This window comes from Melanerpes formicivorus, unplaced genomic scaffold (assembly GCF_026170545.1).
Source record: "Melanerpes formicivorus ecotype bairdi unplaced genomic scaffold, bMelFor1.0.p_v2 SCAF_15, whole genome shotgun sequence".
NCBI classification, from domain to species: Eukaryota; Metazoa; Chordata; class Aves; order Piciformes; family Picidae; genus Melanerpes; species Melanerpes formicivorus.
Genome location: NW_027142367.1, coordinates 17,782,284 through 17,802,299, shown reverse-complemented (window position 1 = coordinate 17,802,299; position 20,016 = coordinate 17,782,284). Strand labels below are relative to the sequence as shown.

The 20,016-nt window shown below is 43.7% G+C and overlaps 1 protein-coding gene across 9 annotated transcripts in view; it reads left to right on the top strand.

Moving 5' to 3' along the window:
- The window catches only part of IKZF1 (IKAROS family zinc finger 1), a 78,871-nt gene extending 73,391 nt beyond the window's left edge, over nt 1–5,480 (top strand). For all 9 annotated transcript variants that reach the window (XM_068147715.1, XM_068147714.1, XM_068147721.1 and 6 more), the window contains one exon: nt 6–5,480. In XM_068147715.1, the coding sequence (XP_068003816.1) occupies nt 6–712 (707 nt within the window). In that variant the 3' untranslated portion in view covers nt 713–5,480. The remainder of the gene's footprint in view (nt 1–5) is intronic.
- The last annotated feature ends 14,536 nt before the right edge of the window (nt 5,481–20,016 follow it).

Below are 20,016 nucleotides of genomic sequence, written 5' to 3'. Positions count from 1 at the left end.
TCTAGGTGAGAAATGTCTGTCCGATCTTCCATATGATGCCACCACCAACTACGAGAAGGAGAATGAGATAATGCAGACACACGTTATAGACCAGGCCATTAATAATGCCATCAGTTACCTGGGGGCAGAGTCCTTGCGTCCCCTGGTCCAGACACCACCGGCTGGTTCTGAGGTGGTGCCCGTCATCAGCTCCATGTATCAGCTTCACAAACCTCTCGGGGACAATCAGGCTCGCTCCAATCATACAGCTCAGGACAGCGCAGTGGAAAACTTGTTGCTGCTTTCCAAAGCCAAATCTGTCTCCTCCGAGCGAGACGCCTCTCCCAGCAACAGCTGCCAAGACTCAACAGACACAGAGAGCAATAATGAGGAACGCAGTGGTTTAATTTACCTGACAAACCATATAGGGCCCCATGCAAGAAATGGCATCTCTATAAAAGAAGAAAACAGGCAATATGATGTCTTGAGGGCAGGTACTGACAATTCCCAGGATGCTTTCAAAGTGATCAGCAGCAACGGGGAACAAGTGAAAGCTTACAAGTGCGAACACTGTCGAGTTCTTTTCTTGGATCACGTGATGTATACGATCCATATGGGTTGCCATGGGTTCCGTGATCCTTTTGAATGCAACATGTGTGGCTACCATAGCCAGGACAGGTACGAATTCTCTTCCCACATAACTCGAGGGGAACACCGTTTCCACATGAGTTAAAACTCCTCCAGCACAGATCTGGTCTCAACAGCTGTGTTACAGGAGCTGCACAAGCCACAGAAGCAACAAAGCACAACTCAGCTGGTCAGTAAAAATAACAAGAGAATGAAAAATTCAGCTATCTATCTTCTCCCACAAGAAAAGATTTTTTTCCTTTTGGTAGCATGCATTGCAACTCAGTTTTCTAAAATGAGTACTAAAGTTTTTACTGGAAATATTTGATCACCAAAAACCTTTAGTAATGTAAGTAGCTTTTGTAGTCACGCAGGTGAAAGCCCTTCCCTTTGATGCTTCTTGCAAACCTCCCTTGCCAAAATTGCTAACTGTTTGCAGGATGCACTGCATGGACAAGGCTGCAACAGGAAGGAGTGCCCAAGTTTTCTCTTTTAACACCCCTAGCGTAGGGCTCTCACACAAGATGTATGTTTTTTGACTTCCTGGTATTCTTTGACTCTTTTGGGAAGATTAAACTCAACTAAAGATGGAGGGGGCCATCTCAGATGACTCCACTAAAAGCTGGGGTGGGACAGGACACCCCAGCCAAGGCGTTCAGAGTTGCTTTGCTGCAGGAAGTGAAACATTTCCACCTGCAAGGGTGCTGCTGGTATTGACATCGTGGCATATGTCCTTTGTGACTAGGCAGGCAAGCAGGTATGCGAAAGATAGAACACCCTTGTAACATACTGTGTGAAGCATGGTTTGCTTTTAATGTATGGAAAAAGGGTATTGTTGGCTCTTTGAATAAATGTGTTCTCTCTCTATCCAGTAGAACCCCACTTTTCATTAAGCAATCCCTTCTCTCTCTGCATAAACAAGTTATGATGTATTTAATTCTTCTACCTTTCTTTTGTAAGTTTTAGTTGTTTAGCAAGGTGTGATGTGCAGCTGAGCAAAGCACCAGCTGGATATACCTGTGGGGAAAGCCTCCCTGTGCACAATTTTTTCACCTTTTTAAACTGCCTGGAAAATATCCAAATGTCCCTCTCTTGCAAATGAAAAAACAAAAAGTCCCCTTTTGCTTTCACAGTAGACATCCTCATGTAGATTCTGTGGCTCTACTTGTAGGTGTTGCACTTAATTATTGTTAAAGCACTGGGCCGAATTAAGTAGCCTTCTCTTTTTTTCACTGGCACTTGGGGGACTAAACTCCACAAAGGTGCTGAGAACCCTGGATTCCCCTGGACTTTGAGTTACTATTACCAGACAAACTAATCTTAAGGTTAAAAAAACCATGGTGTTTTCCTGAATGGAGACCAGAGGCTGTGTCATTTTGCAGAGTGCAGTAAAACCTGCTAAGAGATTTCTCCCTGGTGGGTTCTGCTGCAAATATTGTAACTTCAGTTAAGATAGAAACTTCTATGATGAGTAAATTTTGACCCCAGCTGATGTTAAAAAAGAAATGCTTTAATAACTTCTGCTAAACTTCCTGTTCCAAATAGTTCATTCCTCTCCTAACCACCTTTGTATTTTAAGGTTGGGGGAAAAATTCTTTTAAATTGCAGATGCTTTAAAATCTGTCATCAGTGCTGAAATACTCCCTGGGAAGCACTTGTAAACATACCTCCTCCTCTTATTAATGTAATGTATAAATACAAATGCTTCCATTCTGCATAATAAATGGGTATTGTGAAATAAACACAATCATATAACCAACAGGTCATGTCACACTTGCCATGTGGTTATACGTTCTCCATCGACAAGTGCATACAAGTACATAGATGTATTAGAAAAGAGATTCAATGGAACCATGAGTGCTTGTATCTAGGCCAGTTTGGCCTGATATGTGTAGCTATATTTGATACACATTTCCTGTACGTACATACTATCACAAGCACCCTGAGTTCCTTCTGCTTTCACTTTTGCAGGTGTAAGTCAGGAGCAGCAACACCAAAGTTAGAGGAAAGATACTGATGAAATAATGAGTTACTAATTTATGTTTTTACAGTCTCCTAATGTAGCTTTCCATACCAACATGCAGGCACATGAAAGGGCATGCTTGCATGCCTGTTTAGTAGCTTTGCCACCATACGTGAATGCTACGTATGAACATCAATGCACTGATGTTGGACTTGAGACACACACATATAGCCACAACAGGGAAAACAAATTACCAGTGCATGTTACGTAAGCTAAAACATCCAGGATGGCCAGTGACCCCCTAAAAGATGAGTAATGTAAACTACAGGCTCCAAATCCTCTAGGCCTGTATTAGATCTCAGTTGCCTTAAGAGATATTGTGGCTCGTTACCTTCCAGCTTGAGACACTGCTCAGAGAGTGGGCACAAGGAATCCTTGGCCACTTTCATGCCCCAGCTGTGTTTCTTAACATCAATGTCTGCTGCACATTCAGCTTCACAACAGACTTTACCTAACAATGAGGTAAACCTACGTTTTTGCATAGGGATGACCTGAAGAGGACCCTCAAGGGGTGATGAGTTTCCTTTACTTATGGTTGGGTTTAACAAAGTTTAAATGTGGTTGTGTTTTGGTTGGTTGGTTGGAGTTTTTGGATAGCTTTTAGGGGATGTATTCAGCTGTTCTTACCCCTCTCCATTTTCAACTGATACCAATCAAGAAGGGACAAAGTAATTTCCCAGCACTGCTACAATATCCTGTGTAAAGTCAGATGCTGGCTGCACAGAAACACTCTGCTTTCAGTGCTCTTACACCGTTTTGCTACTGTTGTTAGATTTAGGACTTTATATACCCCCACCATATTTTTTTCTCTAAGCTTTCCTTTTAGAACACCCCAAACTATAAAAGGGAAGGGGACAGAAGCTTACTCAGGTGGTTTGTTTCTTTTTTTCCTTTGCTTTTACTAAAATCCAACACAAAGCCACATTCATTAACTGTGTACAGAAGCACGGCTCCAGTGGAGTTTAAAACTGCCTTGAACTTAGCTTTTCAATGTAACTTCTGATTAGCAGGTAGGTTCACTGCCTTTGCAACATCTCTGTGCACACGTGCACACGTTGAGTTTCGGTGTCGCTTTTCTTATCGACGTGCACATGCCCTATCTGTGGGTTTGTGTCCCATTAATATTTTATATACATATGTATGTGTATATATAGCTAAAATGGTTCATATGATACGATGAGCCACTGTTGATCACAGTGGGTTTGTTTCCTGGGTCTGGAGTTTTCTTATTTATACTATAAGAGAAAATGTTGATGTTGTATATTAAACAGTATTGTAGTATAAGTAAGTGTAAGGCACAGTGTACCAGAGGGCATAGTCTAAAGGCAGGAGTCGTCATGAAAGGGATTGATTTTTCTGCTGGTTTATTTCTCTCTTTTTTTTTGTGCAAAAATCATCTTCAATTTGTTTAGAAATGAGTGTTTCAAGAACTATTTATGAAAATATGCAAGGATAGTGTGAAAATAGGACGTTCTCTGTGTGTACATCAAAATGGCATTAGGTTTATATCTTTTTTTTTTTGAGTAAAAAAATAGCTGCTTTCCAGCCCCTTCCTCAGACACTGCCTTTTCTAATAGAAAAATTGTATTTACACACTTTTTTCTTCTTTTTTTTTTTTTTGTTGGTTTTTTTTTGCTGTGATTTTATATTGTAACTTCATTTGCCTTTAATAACAGTGTATTAAAAAAAAAATGCAAGTTTCATAAAAATTGGAAATGTTATTAAATGATGTCTGCGAAGTGAGATGTATCTTTTAAGACACGAGAACACGGTAAAAAAACCCAAAGCCATACCCCAGAATGTTTCCATCACTTTCCTAGTGGGGGAAGAAGTTCAGCACAGCTGGGGGCCCTGTGTTTGTGGGGTGGTGGCTCTGTGTGTGTCAGTGGGTAATGTATGGTGAGATACAGGTAGAGCGTTCTGTGGGCAGCGAGGGATCACTGAGTAGCATAAATGGCCTCAGCCCCTGCTGCCACACATTAGAATAAACCAGAACCCAGTTACACATTTCCTTCCCATTACTTTAGAATAAACTTTATTAGAATAAACCAAACCAGGTTGGAAGAGACCTTCAAGATCATCGTGTTCAACCCATCAACCAATCCAACCCACCCAAACAGCTAACCCATGGCACCAAGCACCCCATCAAGTCTCCTTCTGAACACCTTCAATGACGGCGACTCCACCACCTCCCCGGGCAGTCCATTCCAATGGGCAATCGCTCTTTCTGTATAGAACTTCTTCCTAACATCCAACCTGAACATACAGCATTCACCATTGTGAGTTAGCCTTGATAAGAAAACTTCAGCTGAAGATCAAGTCTTAAACTGGGCTTCTCCTGTCCAGCATCCCTGGCCACAAAACTCACACAACTTCTGCAAGCAGCAGACTTTGAGAAGGTTTCTTCCTTCCCGGCCCTTTCACCTTTCCCTTCCACCATCCAGCTGCAGTCATTACAGAACACAATTACTTCTGCATGTAGAGTCATGGTAATTCAAAATAAAACACTGAGAATTTTTTCTACTATTAGCCATAAAAAAAAGTAAAGATGACTTCTCTGCAGGTGTCCCCATTTCCTTCAGATTCCAGCACAGTAAATTTCACATCACATACTTAATGCAAACAAGAATCGCTGTTCTACTTAGGAAAAGTACTGTTTAGAAAGTTCTGGAACTATTTCTATTTGCAAAACTGCATTATTGTGAAGAAAATGAGATTAAAACAAGCTCCAGATTCTAATGGTATTGAATTCAATACCACAACAAATTATTTTACAGGCTCCCAAATCAAAACTTTCTTTAAAATACTGCGGTGTGGTTTCATCATAAATTATGACTCCTTTTCTATAACAAGGAACCCTTTAATGTTACAGTTCTTTTGCTCATCATCTTGGCTAGTCCTCATTAAACAAAACAAACTGGAAACTGCAAAGTAAATATGTTCTGTTAAATACAAATATTCATGCTCATACTAACAAAAAATGATGAAAATGAATATAATATTCTCAATGTTATTAAATCTTTGAACTAGAGACATCCACAGATTTAAATTCAAGCCTATGTACCCCAACATCCATTCTGGGTATCTAACTAGTGTGTTTCAAAGACTTTGTTAAATCATCATATTTGCTTTTTTTTCCCCTACTCCAACAGCTTGAAAAAAAAATCATATTAGAAACTGTTGTAGGGGCCCAGATACAAATTGTTACACAGACACAAACATATGGTGACCAAGGGTGAGTACTTTCAGTCTTGAGCCCCAAACAGGATTCCCAATCCACACACAAGCATCTAAACACCAAAACAGTATTAAGTATCACAGTACAACCTAGGTTGGAAAGGACCTCGAGAATCATCGAGTCCAACCTATCAACACAGACCCCATGACTAGACCATGGCACCAAGTGCCACGTCCAATCCCCTCTTGAACGCCTTCAGGGATGGTGACTCCACCACCTCCCTGGGCAGCCCGTTCCAATGACGAATGACTCGCTCGGTGAAGAACTTCCTCCTCACCTCGAGTCTAAACCTCCCCTGGCACAGCTTGAGACTGTGTCCCCTTGTTCTGGTGCTGGTTGCCTGGGAGAAGAGACCAACCCCTTCCCGGCCACAACTACCCCTCACGTAGTTGTAGAGGGCAATGAGGTCACCCCTGAGCCTCCTCTTCTCCAGGCTAAACAATCCCAGCTCCCTCAGCCTCTCCTCATAGGGTTTGTGTTCAAGGCCTCTCACCAGATGTGCTCAGTAACCAATATGTTCTAATCAATCTTTGAAACCAAGAAACACATTGAAATGCATAAGATTCTTTTAGCAAATATCAAAATCAGAACTTGGAGCCAGACCTGGACCTTGCAGATCTGATTATTTTTTTTCTGGTTTTAGTTTTTATGGTTGTTTGGTGCACCTTACTCAGGGGAGGACAGGCAGGATAGTTTTCACTTGTGCTTGTTTTGGCAGGCTTCGAGATGTCAGGCAGGGGGTGGGCAAGATGTGTGGGGAAGGGTACACACAGAGGTATGCTTTTTGACTTCCCGGTATTATTTGACTCTTTTGGGTAGATTAAACTCAACTAAAGAAGGAGGGGCCCATCTCAGATGACTTCACAGACAGCAGATATGGAATGGGACACCCCAGCCAAAGGAGTTGTTTTGGCAGTAGGAAGTAAAATGTTTCCACCGGCAAGGGTGCTTCTGATATTGACAACACAGAGTCACAGAATGTTATCTAGGGATGGAAGGGACCTCCAGAGATCATCAAGTCCAACCCTCCTGACAAAGGAGGATCACCTAGGGCAGGCCACACATGAACACATTAAGGTAGGTTTTGAATGTCTCCAGAGAAAGGGACTCCACATCCTTTCTGGGCAGCTTGTTCCAGAGTAGGGGTGAGAACCTCCTTAGACCTGCTAGGCACACTTTTCTTGATGCACCCCAGGATGCCATTGGCATTCTTGGCCACAAGGGCACATTGCCTGTAGATAACTTGCTGTCCACTAAGACTCCAAGGTCTTTTTCCATGAAGCTGCTTTCCAGCTGCTTTCCATCGTGGCATGCCTGGTTTGTGTCACTGAGCAGGCAAACAGGTATGTGATAGAACATCCCTGAAATACACTCTGTGAAGTATGATTTGGTTTTAATGTGTAGAAAAAAGGTATTGTTTGCTCTTCTTTGAATATGTTCTCTCCCAATCCTATAGAACCCCACTTTTCATTAAGCAACCCCTTCTCTTTTTGTATACACAAGTTACAATGTACAGTACATTTATTCTATTTACTTTTTTTTTCTTCATAGGGTAAGGTCTCACTGTTCTAAAGTCTGTCCCAGGACACAGAACAATTCCCAGTTTTATCTTTCCTGACCACACATATGAAATGTGAGTGATAGAGGGCAGCTGGTGCCGCTGGTGGTGGCTGCAAATCACACAAAGCAACGCCTTCCTGTCCCTTGGGAGAGAAGTGAAGGTTCTGGTTTATAAGCAGTTAGAGAAGGGGGGAAAAAAATCTACACCTTGCAGCAGACAGTGAGCCTGGGGCTGGCAGGGTGAGGAAGTTAATCAGCACCAAGCAGGCTGTTCGGGATGAGGCCAAACAGATGGCTCGTCTCTGAAACGGCAAAACGGGAAGCAGATGTGGCCACTGCTTCTCCCCATGCATAACTGGGAACCAGCCAGTTGGTGAGGAAATTTGCATAACAAGGATAATTTGGTATCAAAACTGTCCCTAGAAGTGATCTGAATGGATCTGGGCACAGTTGACAGTTTTCACTTCTTGTTTCCCACTCAGCATTCAAACAGATTAAATTGTAATTTTGACCTTGCCGTTTGCCTGGTGCTGCTCTCAGCTATCTTCTCAGGAAACCTGTGATGCAGCTCGGGATGACTCGGAGTCTCTACTGAAACTTTTGGGGCCAAAATCCTGATCTCCGTTCAGTCACTCAACATTTTAGTGACTAATTTAAGTGGACATTGATTTTCGGTTGAAAGTCCATACACTTTACATCATCCCATGAGCAACCAGGAAAAGCAAGCCTGAGCTAATGCTCTCTGTTTGCATGCACTGCAATTGACAGAGTGTGGATACGGGTATGTTACTAGCCTGGGCTTACACCCCTCATGAGCTCCTTCCTACCAGGAGCAGAGCCAAGAGCCACAGAGCATCTCTCCCCACTGTGGGCGAGGCAGAGTGGGCCTTGGATGGCAAAACCTCACCAGCTGGTCAGAGCCTTTACACCTGCCAGTGCTGCACCAAAAAAAACTTCACAAAACCCCCAAGGAACAAAACATCAATACTGAAGGGGCAGTTTAACACACAGCTATAATGTACTACAAGTAAGGGAGGTGTTTCTTTTTTCTGTTCCTCCCTATTTTGTTTCAGATAGACATGGTAATGTCTATTTGATTGCAGCTTTTACTGCAATCATTTCCTGTTGCATCGACAGGGACTAAATATACCACAGCTTTACTATATCACATAAATTGAAACAGAGATACAAAGAGCTCCACACATCAAGGCAAGTCCAAATCCAGATTCAAACATTCTGGTTTTGTTTTGCTGATAGTCCTACTGTACAATAATTATCTTTATTGTCTTAGGGAGGTTCCTGTGCATAGCAGTGGGAGGGAATATAGGCCTATGTTCCAACTGTGTTATTAGAGAAAAAGAAGAGGGAGTAAATATTCAATGCAAACCTATTTTGCTAGCACTAACAGAAGCACTTCTATATAAATTTTGATACAATTTTTTAACACAGAGTATTTGCAATTCACCTCTCCACCTCAGAAGTCACAAATTACTTTTGCATTGCATCTAGTCACTTTAGTTCTAGAGTAACAATAAATACAGTAATTTATTTGCATAGTCTAGCGAATGGGCATGGGAAATGCACTTAGAGTTACACATGTATTTAGGGTGGTGGGGTTTTTTGGACTCATTAAATACTAGTATGAATTAGAGTGATTACTTCTGCTTTGAAAACATCTGTCTTGCCATCTTTTGTAAATATAAGCTGGCTGAGCCACCAGCCAGTTTTATATGGTCTAATGTTGATACTAGGACAGGAAAATTGCTCCTGCAGTAACCGCAGTAAACGTGGACAACCGAAAACAATCAAACTGTTGAAAAACACACAGTATCAACAGACCCTGAAGTTCATGCACATACCACATGCTGCTTTTCCACAAAAGACTGGATCCTAATCCCCAGAAAGAATAGAAATACACAAGAAGAAAAGCTAGTTTTAGGAAGACAACCAAATGTAGGTATTAACACACAAAGAAGTCTAAAACAAAGCATTATCAAAATAATTCCAGTGCCCAAACCAGGAGAAGGAGACTATAAGCATCTGCCTGAGTTCTATTAAATAGTTCTTGATAGCTGAATCATAATTTGGTCATTGATGGTAGGGGCCAATGTACCAGAAGTGATAGGAAGACTGGAAGGGAAATAAAGGGTGGTATAAGACTGGGTGGAAAAATTAACACAGTGAGTTCAGCGGTTACAAAATTACTCTTGACCGTGAAGGTTATTAGCTCACAATTAAGAAAAGCCCAAATCAGTGCATTGCAGGGGGAAAAATAATTTCTACCATTCTTAATAGCTGCATTGCTTTTATACTGTGGAATAACTGGCCACTTCTCTTGCTTATCCTTGAATCTAGAATCAATTTGAGAACTAAAACTACTTTTTGTTTGGATTTTAGCAACTTCCTCCTCTGCCAAATCCAGACAGCCAGTGCAGGTGTTCTTGCTACACAGTCATACTTCCTTCTTCAATACCTGACAAAGCAGAGTGCCACATAGGTTAGATCACAGAGTGTAAATACTTTTTAACATTTTCATGCTGCTGTTAACATTAAAAAAAGTTTTTCTTTTCTTAATATCCCAGTCTCCAGAGACACACAGTCCTGAGGATGATCTGTTTTTGTTTCAAATAGAATCATAGACTCATGGACTCATAGAATGGTCTGTGTTGGAAGGGACCGCCAAAGGTCATCTAGTCCAACACCCTTTGCACTCAGCGGGGATATCCTCCACTAGATCAGGTTGCCCAGAGCTCTGTCGAGCCTGACTTTGAATATCTCCAGGGATGGGGCCTCAACCACTTCCCTGGACCATCTGTTCCAGTGTCCCACCACCTTCATAGTAAAGAACTTGTTCCTAACATCCAACATAAATCTACTCTTCTCTAATTTGAGGCCATTGTCCTATCACCACAGGCCTTTGTAAACAGTCTCTCCCCATCCTTGTAGGCCCCCTTCAGATACTGGAAGGCTATTAGGTCTCCTAGTAGTGAAAGTGTGTAGCCATGTTTACCTGGGGAGGAAGGGGGGGGGGGGGGGGAAGGGAGGGCAGGGGTGCAGGTAAATGCATGCATAAGATTACAGTAAGTGCAAATGCTGCTGAACTGGAGCAGCATTTCATCCTATTATCTCTAAATTTCTTCTAGGGATTCCAAAAGCCAAGATACAGTTTCTAAGAGCTGATGAACAGCAGCACTACTGTGAAATTTTTACCTTCACCTCCCTTCCTTGAAAGGGAAATGGTAGCAAAAAACCCAAAACAAAACCTTACATTCTTTATGCATCAAATGCAAAAGATTCCTCATACAGAAGAAATAAATACTATCTGGTGAGGTTTTGAGGACTGGCAACCAGGTCTTCTAACACTTGCTTATCCTCCAGGTTCAGATTTAGCTTCTTATTCAGTGGGTAGTCAACTCAATAATCTGTATTTGCAGATTCTTGCACTAACTCCTAAGACTCACTGCAAGGCCACAGGTCTAAGAATTCAGGCTTCATATTACATCAAGATGTGTGTGTGCATGTGTGTATATCCTGCATGTATGTCTAACTCAAAATAATCTATAATTTAAATCTTTTTAACCAGTTGCCAGTTTTTCTTCCCCTTCCTTGTTACTAAAAAATATCATGTTGCCTACCTTTATAGAATATTTTGACCAAACATGCAGAGACATCTAATTCTTTCCATGATCACTTGCCTTGCAATTGTCTTTACATGATGTATAGGTAAAAAGGGAAAACACTATTGGAAGAAGGGCCAATGGACATAGAAGGAGCTGCTCATACAGCAGTTTTATGGCAACCAACTGAGTTAACAACTTTGGATGCTTCTCTAAGTCTTAAAAACGCAATGCAAAATCATTGTATTTACCCTCCCAACTGTCTCAGGAGAAATAAACTAAAACAAAACAAACAGACACAGAAAATGAAGCCTGTGATGGCTTCAGTGAGCAGGCTAATTTACCACAGAAAACAGAAGGCTCGCTGGAAACTTCACACAAGTACCAACATGCAAAATTGAAACTTCAGATAAGCTGTGGAAAGAGGGTGGGATTTCCAGAAAATAAGGAAGAACTTGTTACACCCTCCTTGTCAAATTCTGCAGGATCACTACAGCTCCTCTGGAGAAACAGTATGTACAGCAGAGGAAAGGTTTCCTTTTGGTTCTGCTTCTTCGACATAAACTGATTGCCTAATTTCCTTTGCAATTTTAAAGAAATATTTAGATCAAACCCCCATCCTTTCCATTTCTTACCATGCTGAGTACTTGTGCTTCTAAGCCTCTGGTGATTTATGTAGTTTTATATGATGAGTATTAGAATTGTATGACTACCACACTTTTTCTTAAAGCCTAGGCTGCACTAATAACAAGGTAAAGTCACTGGGAGAGTAGGAAGAGGAAGGATGGTGCCGTTCAGCAGCTCTCAGCAGAACCTCTCCAAAAGGCATGGAGGAACAGAGGGCCAAGTGCCTTTGCTGTTTTGTGTTACACCAACAGGGGAAGTTACACAGCCTGTCTTTCTCAGTGTTTTCTGAGGTCATTCTTGGAGCTTTTTCTCCAGAAAAGCAGAATAAATGCTTCATCTTTGGTAGGCTAGCAGGGTTTTTGCTTTCTATGCTCTCCCACTGCAACTGCCTCCTGGTGTCAGAGAGACCCCTTCCCCCCAGTACATCCACACCCCTCATTTTCAGCTTGGGATGTGCCCTGCTGAAGCCCATCAACAAGCTCCTCTAGTGTCAGAGCCTGCAGCAAGGGCACAGGACTGTGCAGGAGGAAAGCAGGCAGCATCCCAACTCTGGCCCTTGGGCATCAGACAACTGCCGTAGAGGCATTCATCTGCCTTCAGTCTTCACTAGGCACCTGCAGACGTTCCATTTCCTCACTGCCAAGTCGCTAGCATGTACTTTGAAAAGCAATACCTAAAAGAAGCAAACACACAGAGGTTTGATGGCGGTGGAAAGGGGAAAGTGAATTTACACTATTAAAAAAAAATATATATATGGAAGGGCAGTAAAAGAAGAAAAATAATTTCTGCAGAAAATTGCACTTTGCTCATTCTTGGCTTCTTTAGACCCACCCTGCTTCTGCATCAGAAAAGCACTGGGAGTGATGATGTTTGATGGCTGACTTTTGCAGCTAGCATGTTCAATCAGCATGCATAAAGTAGACCTGGAAAGAACTTTTGCAAATATGCATATTTCAGATAAGGGATTTTCTTAATTTTATGTTATTTTTTAAGGTAGCCTCATATTAGTTTGCATTTTAACAATGTATCAAGGATTAGGGACTGGTTTATGAAAGTCTTGAATAAATACATAACAAATCCTTGGACCTCACAGAGGATCTTAGCCTGCTTTAAGCACAAACATTAAATCCAGGATCCAAGGGTACACATCTCTCCAGTCAGTATTCATAACAGTTGTGTTACATGGCATCATCCCAGGCACCAACATGAGACTCCTCCAGTGGTCACCCCTAGCAAGATTTCAGTAGCAGCACATTCAGACCCAGAGGACAGAACAAGAGAGAAATGTTACGTCAGTTCCTCTCCCTTCCTTCAGACAACTGGTCTTTAACGTGAACAGTCCCTCCAAAAGAGGGGTATCCAGTGGATTGCAGCTTTCTTCCCAACAATCCATGTCACCACTCTGGGGCATTGACTTTCTAGGGATTTCCAAAATGGCACTACTGTTTGGAAGGCCAAATCTGCAGTGCAGTAATTGTTTGGTTCAACTTGATTCAACAAAAGGCATGGCTGAAACAAGCCCTCTGACTCAAAGAGCATACACTTCCTGTTGTTGGCAGAAAGTGAGACTTCATGCTGTTCCCCCTTGCTTCCTTTAAAAACAGTGCCAGGAATTGATGTAAATTGGCTGCAAAGCATTTGAGCCACAAAGCAGAGAAGTGAGAAACTGTAGGACTCAGGAAGATAGAGCAATTTTAGCCACCTGGATCTAAATATTTATGGGGTTTTAATACACTTGACAGTGGTCATGGATGTCATCAGCAACTTTCACCTAAAATGTGTTCATGGGGCTGAAGTCTCCAGCAGCTCTGGAGAATTCTTTCTCCAGAGAAATTAGCCAAGTGGTTTCTTCAGTCATGAGAACTATATATAACGCTGACCGCAGACAGGCATGCCCTATGCTGCCCAGGCAACTCAGCTGAATATTAGGAGAGGGATTACCCAGCATGTTAACTTATTACCCAGCATGTAGGAGGTTTGTCTTCTGGGACTTCTGTCAGGTGGGTCAGGACATGGTTCCTGCACCACTGGGGCAGTAGCAGTTACAGATATTTGATCCTATTACGATAGCACTAACGATTTTTACTTGTGAGGCAAAAACTCAGATGAATAGAGACTGAATTAATTCAAGTTGGACTCAGCTCCTGCTACCTACCTGTCATGCATCCATATTTCAATGCATTCTCAGGATTGTCATCCTGGGAGAACTCTCACATCTGCTCATTTACTCTATTAAAATTCCCAAGACAAGGATCGGTTTCAACACAAATACACTTGCATCAGGATTCACTTATTTTCCTAATACAAATATCATATTACAGCTGGAGATACAAGGTACAAATAATCTTTAAAAAGACTATCTTTGTTTTTAATTAGGGAGCTCCACAGGCCTGTTTTCACAGCTTCCCCGAGAAAAGAATCGTCTTAAAAATCAAAGTCCACTCAAAAGAATCAACAATAATTCGTAATAAAATGCCAGTAACAAGTCGTTAATACTGAATGATTTTAGGTGAGAAAACAAGGAAACATAAATTTGACTAGCCTTGGGCTTTCCTTCAGAAACGGGAGTTCTTTAGGAAGAGATCTCCATCTGGTGGTAGGCTAGAAAAACGAGCGTGTCAAGACCACAGAGATGTGGCTGTCCCTTGGCAAGACTGCTCTTACTAGAAATGGAGTGGATTTGTTGTGAAGCTTTTTGTTTTCCTCCATAAATTTCTAAACCTTATAGAGGATAGACTCAGCAGGACATCTTTTAGTCTTGCTAAATCTGCCCTAAATGCGTGTCTAGCAAAAGCATTTGAACTCATCTGGTTCACATATCTCACTGCACATTTTTTCTTGATGAGAGCGCTGGGCAAAAGCCATCCCAGGTCTGTGGATGCAGGAGCACTGTTCCCACCTGCATCTGCAGGCAAATGTGTACAGGATGTTAGGACTCACCTACAGACAATGGCTATATCCCTCTGAAGTGGTATAAATACACCCACAGGTACTGAGAGAACTGGCAGATGAGGTTGCTAAACCCCTCTCTATTATATTTCAAAAGTCATGGCAGTCTGGGGCAGTCCCCACAGACTGGAAAAGGGGAAACATTGCCCCTATCTTCAAAAAGGGTAAGAAGGAGGAACCAGGGAACTACAGGCCAGTCAGTCTCATCTCTGTGCCCAGAAAGATCATGGAGCAGATCCTCCGGGAGTCACTACTGGCTCAGAAGAATAGTGAAGAGGTGATTGGGAAGAGTCAGCATGGCTTTGCCAAGGGCAAATCCTGCCTGACCAACCTGGTGGCCTTCTATGAGCAGGTGACAAAATTAATAGATGAGGGGAGAGCAACTGATGTCGTCTACCTGGACCTGAGCAAAGCCTTCGACACTGTCCCACACCACATCCTGGTCTCCAAACTGGTGACACATGGGTGTGATGGGTGACCACTAGATGGATAAGGAACTGGCTTGATGGCTGCACCCAAAGAGTGGCTGCCAATGGCTCCATGTCCCAGTGGAGGCCAGGGACAAGCAGAGTCCCTCAGGGATCAGTCCTGGGACCAGGCTTGTTCAACATCTTTGTGGGTGACATGGACAGTGGCATTGAGTGCACCCTCAGCAAGTTTGCTGATGACACCAAGCTGTGTGGTGCAGCAGACACGCTGGAGGGAAGGGAGGCCATCCAGAGGAACCTTGACAGGCTGGAGAGGTGGGCACAGGCCAACCTCATGAAGTTCAATAAGAGCAAGTGCAGGGTCCTGCATCTGGGTCGAGGCAATCCCAGGCACAAATACAGGCTGGGCAGTGAGTGGCTGGAAAGCAGCCCTGAGGAGAGACACTTGGGGGTGCTGGTGGACAAAAAGCTCAACATGAGCTCTCAGTGTGCACTTGCAGCCCGCAAAGCCAATCAGATCCTGGGCTGCATCAGGAGCAGTGTGGCCAGCAGGTCGAGGGAGGTGATCCTCCCCCTCTACTCAGCTCTGGTGAGACCCCACCTGGAGTACTGCATCCAGTTCGGGAGGCCCTATTACAAAAGGGATGTGGAGGTGCTGGAAGGTGTCCAGAGAAGGGCCACGAGGATGATCAGAGGGCTGGAGCTCCTCTCCTGTGAGGACAGACTGAAGGAGCTGGGGCTGTTCAGTCTGCAGAAAAGAAGGCTCCGAGGTGACCTAATTGTGGCCTTCCAGTATCTGAAGGGGGCCTACAGGAAGGCTGGGGAGGGACTGCTCAGGATCTCAGGTAGTGATAGGACTAGGGGGAATGCAATGAAGCTGGAGGTGGGGAGATTCAGGATGGATGTGAGGAGGAGGTTCTTCTCCATGAGAGTGGTGAAGCCCTGGAATGTGTTGTCCAGGGAGGTGGTCGAGGCCCCATCCCTGGAGGTGTTTAAGCCCAGGCTGGACGAGGCTCTGGCCAGCCTGATCTAGTGTGGGGTGTCCCTGCCCATGGCAGGGGGGTTGGAACTAGATGATCCTTGTGGTCCCTTCCAACCCTGAATGATACTATGATACTATGATACTATGATTAATAAGGTGGTACTGCTTTTCCATTGCTGAAAGAGCAAAAACATAGTGCGATCTATTTAATGACAAGTATTGAAAGAAACTTCGTTGGTTACATCCAGTCTGTAAGGGTAAGCAGTCACTAGTTGTAACTGGCTCAAAATAAAATTACTTATTTGGAAGCTAAGAAAACAGACTTTTAAGTCTTAACCACAACTGAGTAGCATTTCTAACCAGTCATGGCTATTAACCAAAATAACATTGTGTAGCAGAGTTAGGTGGAAGGACCATCCCAGCTGACAGAGGCCCAGGGAGGTGGTGGAGTCACCGTCCCTGGAGGCGTTCAAGAGGAGATTGGACGTGGCACTTGGTGCCATGGTCTAGTCATGGGGTCTGTGTTGATAGGTTGGACTCGATGATCCTCGAGGTCCTTTCCAACCTAAGTTATACTGTGATACTGTGATACTTTCCTCTGGCTACAAGTAAAAAGTTATCAGAAACCAGTTTTATTAATATCAGCAAACAGAATAAAATAGTCATAGAAGCTACTATACATTTTAAAGCAGAAGCCTAGACAATTTCATCTTTCATTGCATTTCAACTCATAGGACAGAACTTGAAGCCTGTAAGAACTGGGTAGAAATTATCAAAAGCCAATGCCTAGAAATTTGTGATCTGCTTCTTAACCACCACCACCAAAACCCACTTTGTTTCTTTTCTTTCCTAAGTGTAAATGCACAATCCTTCTAGATGGTCTTTTAAGAGTGTTATCAGACCTGTCATTTAATTTCAAGCACCCAGGTGTTTCCACTTTACAGGGAATTTCAGATTGCAGTATTCCAGTTCCAAAAGCAGGCAAACTAATTTCAAACTGGAATTTTCTGTTGGTATAATTTAAGGAAAACCCATGCTCCTGGAAGCTTTTCTTGGATGGTTTGGTGAAAAGCATCAAAAGAGCCCAGCTCTATTTCTAGCTTGGATGTTTGACCATGCTGCATACACCAGTAGCCAAAGTGAAGTACCTCAGAACACAAGATGCCACCTGCCCCATGGAGTCTACAAACTAACTCAACCCAAACAGAGGGGCACTCAAGTTCAGGATGTTGCTAAGGGATCTGAGAGACCATCTAAGGTGCGCACATCCAGAATAGCAGGAACTATGTTGTGGTGATGCTACAACAGCATCAGCCTTGTCCCTGCTTGAGCCTGCACAGCTGAAAGTTCCTCTTTCTGGTCCCCTCCTCCCTGCACCACTAATGGCTCTAGTCATGCCCAGATGGAGAAGTGGCAGTGGCTCCCCTTTTGCCCACTATCCCTAGAGCGAGGAGGTATTGCATCGTCTGTCAACCTGAAAAACACATCCAGGATTGTTTCAGCAACCCTGCAGCTGCCACTCACTTTCTTTTACCCTCAGTTTCTGAAAGAGAATGTCGAATTCTGCTTGCTGCTGCATTTTCCTGCATTATAAGAAGACAACCCAATATTGCTCTAGAACAGGCTATAAGCCTTGGCAATACGAGACTATGAATAGAGAACATACCTTACTTTCTGTGAGCCTTTTACAACTCTTGCATGATACTCTCTGAAGATACTTTCTGAAGACATTAATAAATTATTATCATACCAGTGCACATTTTCTTGGTAAACCATATTCAACAAAGAGTATATAAACACCCACTCTGAGTAATAGAGGAGCTTGGGGGTTTAGGGCTGCTTGAGACTTCTGCTTCCGTTAGCTACTTCTTCTGGCAAGGTCTTCAGTTCAGGGATGCTAGTAGGGATGCCTGAGACTTCTCTTAGCTGCTTCATCTGTTAAGGACACTCTACATCTCTGTAATGCAAGCAATTCTACCACACCATAATAAAGAACTTCACAGAGGGCTTCTGAGATGGTCTGCTCTCTGCATTTCTGGAATCTCATCGCTATACAGCAGTGGAGATTGTGCTTTCATTCATCACCCAATGGCCCCCAAATTGGGACAAGAGAAACCAAGCTGGGAAAAGACATACTGACCAGAGCCTCCCACCCCTTTGAGCACCATGGTAGCAGATTAGGAAAGCTGGGAGTGAAGTCAAGTCTAGGGCAACAGAGATGAAAGGTCTTCTTTCAATGTTTATCTTTTCTTGTGTCTCACTACCCAAGTCTAATTTATTTGTACTAAGTTAGTTTTCCCCAAGCTGAGTCAGTTTTGCCCACTGAGAAAGGGGAGTGAGTGAGGAGCTGGGTGGACACCTGGCTGTTAGCCAGCACTTAGAGGATGGCCAAGGGATCAGGCTCAGCCAACATGGAGTTAGGAAGGGCAGGTCCTGCCTGACCAACCTGATCTCCTTCTATGATCAGATGACTGCCTGGTGGATGTGGAGAGGCCTGTGGATGTAGTTTACCTGGACTTCAGCAAGGCCTTTGACACCGTCCCCCATAGCAAACTCCTGGACAAGCTGTCAGCCCATGGCTTGGACAGCAGCACTCTGAGCTGGGTTAGGAACTGGCTGGATGGCCAAACCCAGAGAGTGGTGGTGAATGGTGTCACATCCAGCTGGCAGCCAGTCAGTAGTGGAGTCCCCCAGGGATCAGTGCTGGGCCCCATCCTCTTTAACATCTTTATTGATGATCTGGATGAGGGCATTGAGTCCATCATCAGTAAATTTGCTGATGACACCAAGCTGGGGACAGGAGTTGATCTGCTAGAGGGTAGAGAGGCTTTGCAGAGAGACCTCGACAGGCTGGACAGATGGGCAGAGTCCGACGGCATGAGATTGAACACATCCAAGTGCCGGGTTCTGCACATTGGCCACAACAACCCCATTCAGTGCTACAGGCTGGGGTCAGAGTGGCTGGAGAGCAGCCAGGCAGAGAGGGACCTGGGGGTGCTGGTTGATGGTAGGATGAACATGAGCCTGCAGTGTGCCCAGGCAGCCAAGAGGGCCAATGGCATCCTGGCCTGCATTAAGAACAGTGTGGCCAGCAGGAGCAGGGAGGTCATTCTGCCCCTGTACACTGCACTGGTTAGGCCACACCTCGAGTCCTGTGTCCAGTTCTGGGCCCCTCAGTTTAGGAAGGAGGTTGACTTGCTGGAACGAGTCCAGAAAAGGGCAGTGAAGTTAGTGAGGGGCTTGGAACACAAGCCCTATGAGGAGAGGCTGAGGGAGCTGGGGCTGCTTATCCTGGAGAAGAGGAGACTCAGGGGTGACCTTATTGCTATCTACAACTACCTGAAGGGGGGTTGTAGACAGGCAGAGGTTGGTCTCTTCTCCCAGGCAGCCAGCACCAGAACAAGAGGACACAGTCTCAGGCTGCACCAGGGGAAGTTCAGGCTGGAGGTCAGGAGGAAGTTTTACACAGAGAGAGTGATTGCCCATTGGAATGGACTGCCCGGGGAGGTGGTGGAGTTGCCGTCACTGGAGGTGTTCAGGAGGAGACTTGACAGGGCGCTTGGTTGCATGGGTTAGTTGATTAGGTGGTGTTGGATGATAGGTTGGACGCGATGATCTTGAAGGTCTCTTCCAACCTGGTTTATTCTATTCTATTCTAATCAGCCAGAGCATCTCTTTAGATAAGATACCTACTCATGTGTAGTCTTTCAAAACTTCCCAAAGGCCAACATTTAATTTGAATTCAAAAGAGTGCACACTCATGTGTTTGAAGACAAGTGCAAGCGTTGTTTCTACTGCTACAGTTCAAAGCATCCTCTAAGGCTTAGTAAATGTGCTCACCAAGACCAATCCCTCACTGCCATCAACATTATAATTTTAATAGGAAAAGTGGGGTTTTCTTGTTTGTTTGGTGGGTTTCTTTTCCAGTGACGTGTCACTGGGAGAAGTTCCACAGTTTCTGTTAGAATAACAGAAATTGCCTTATT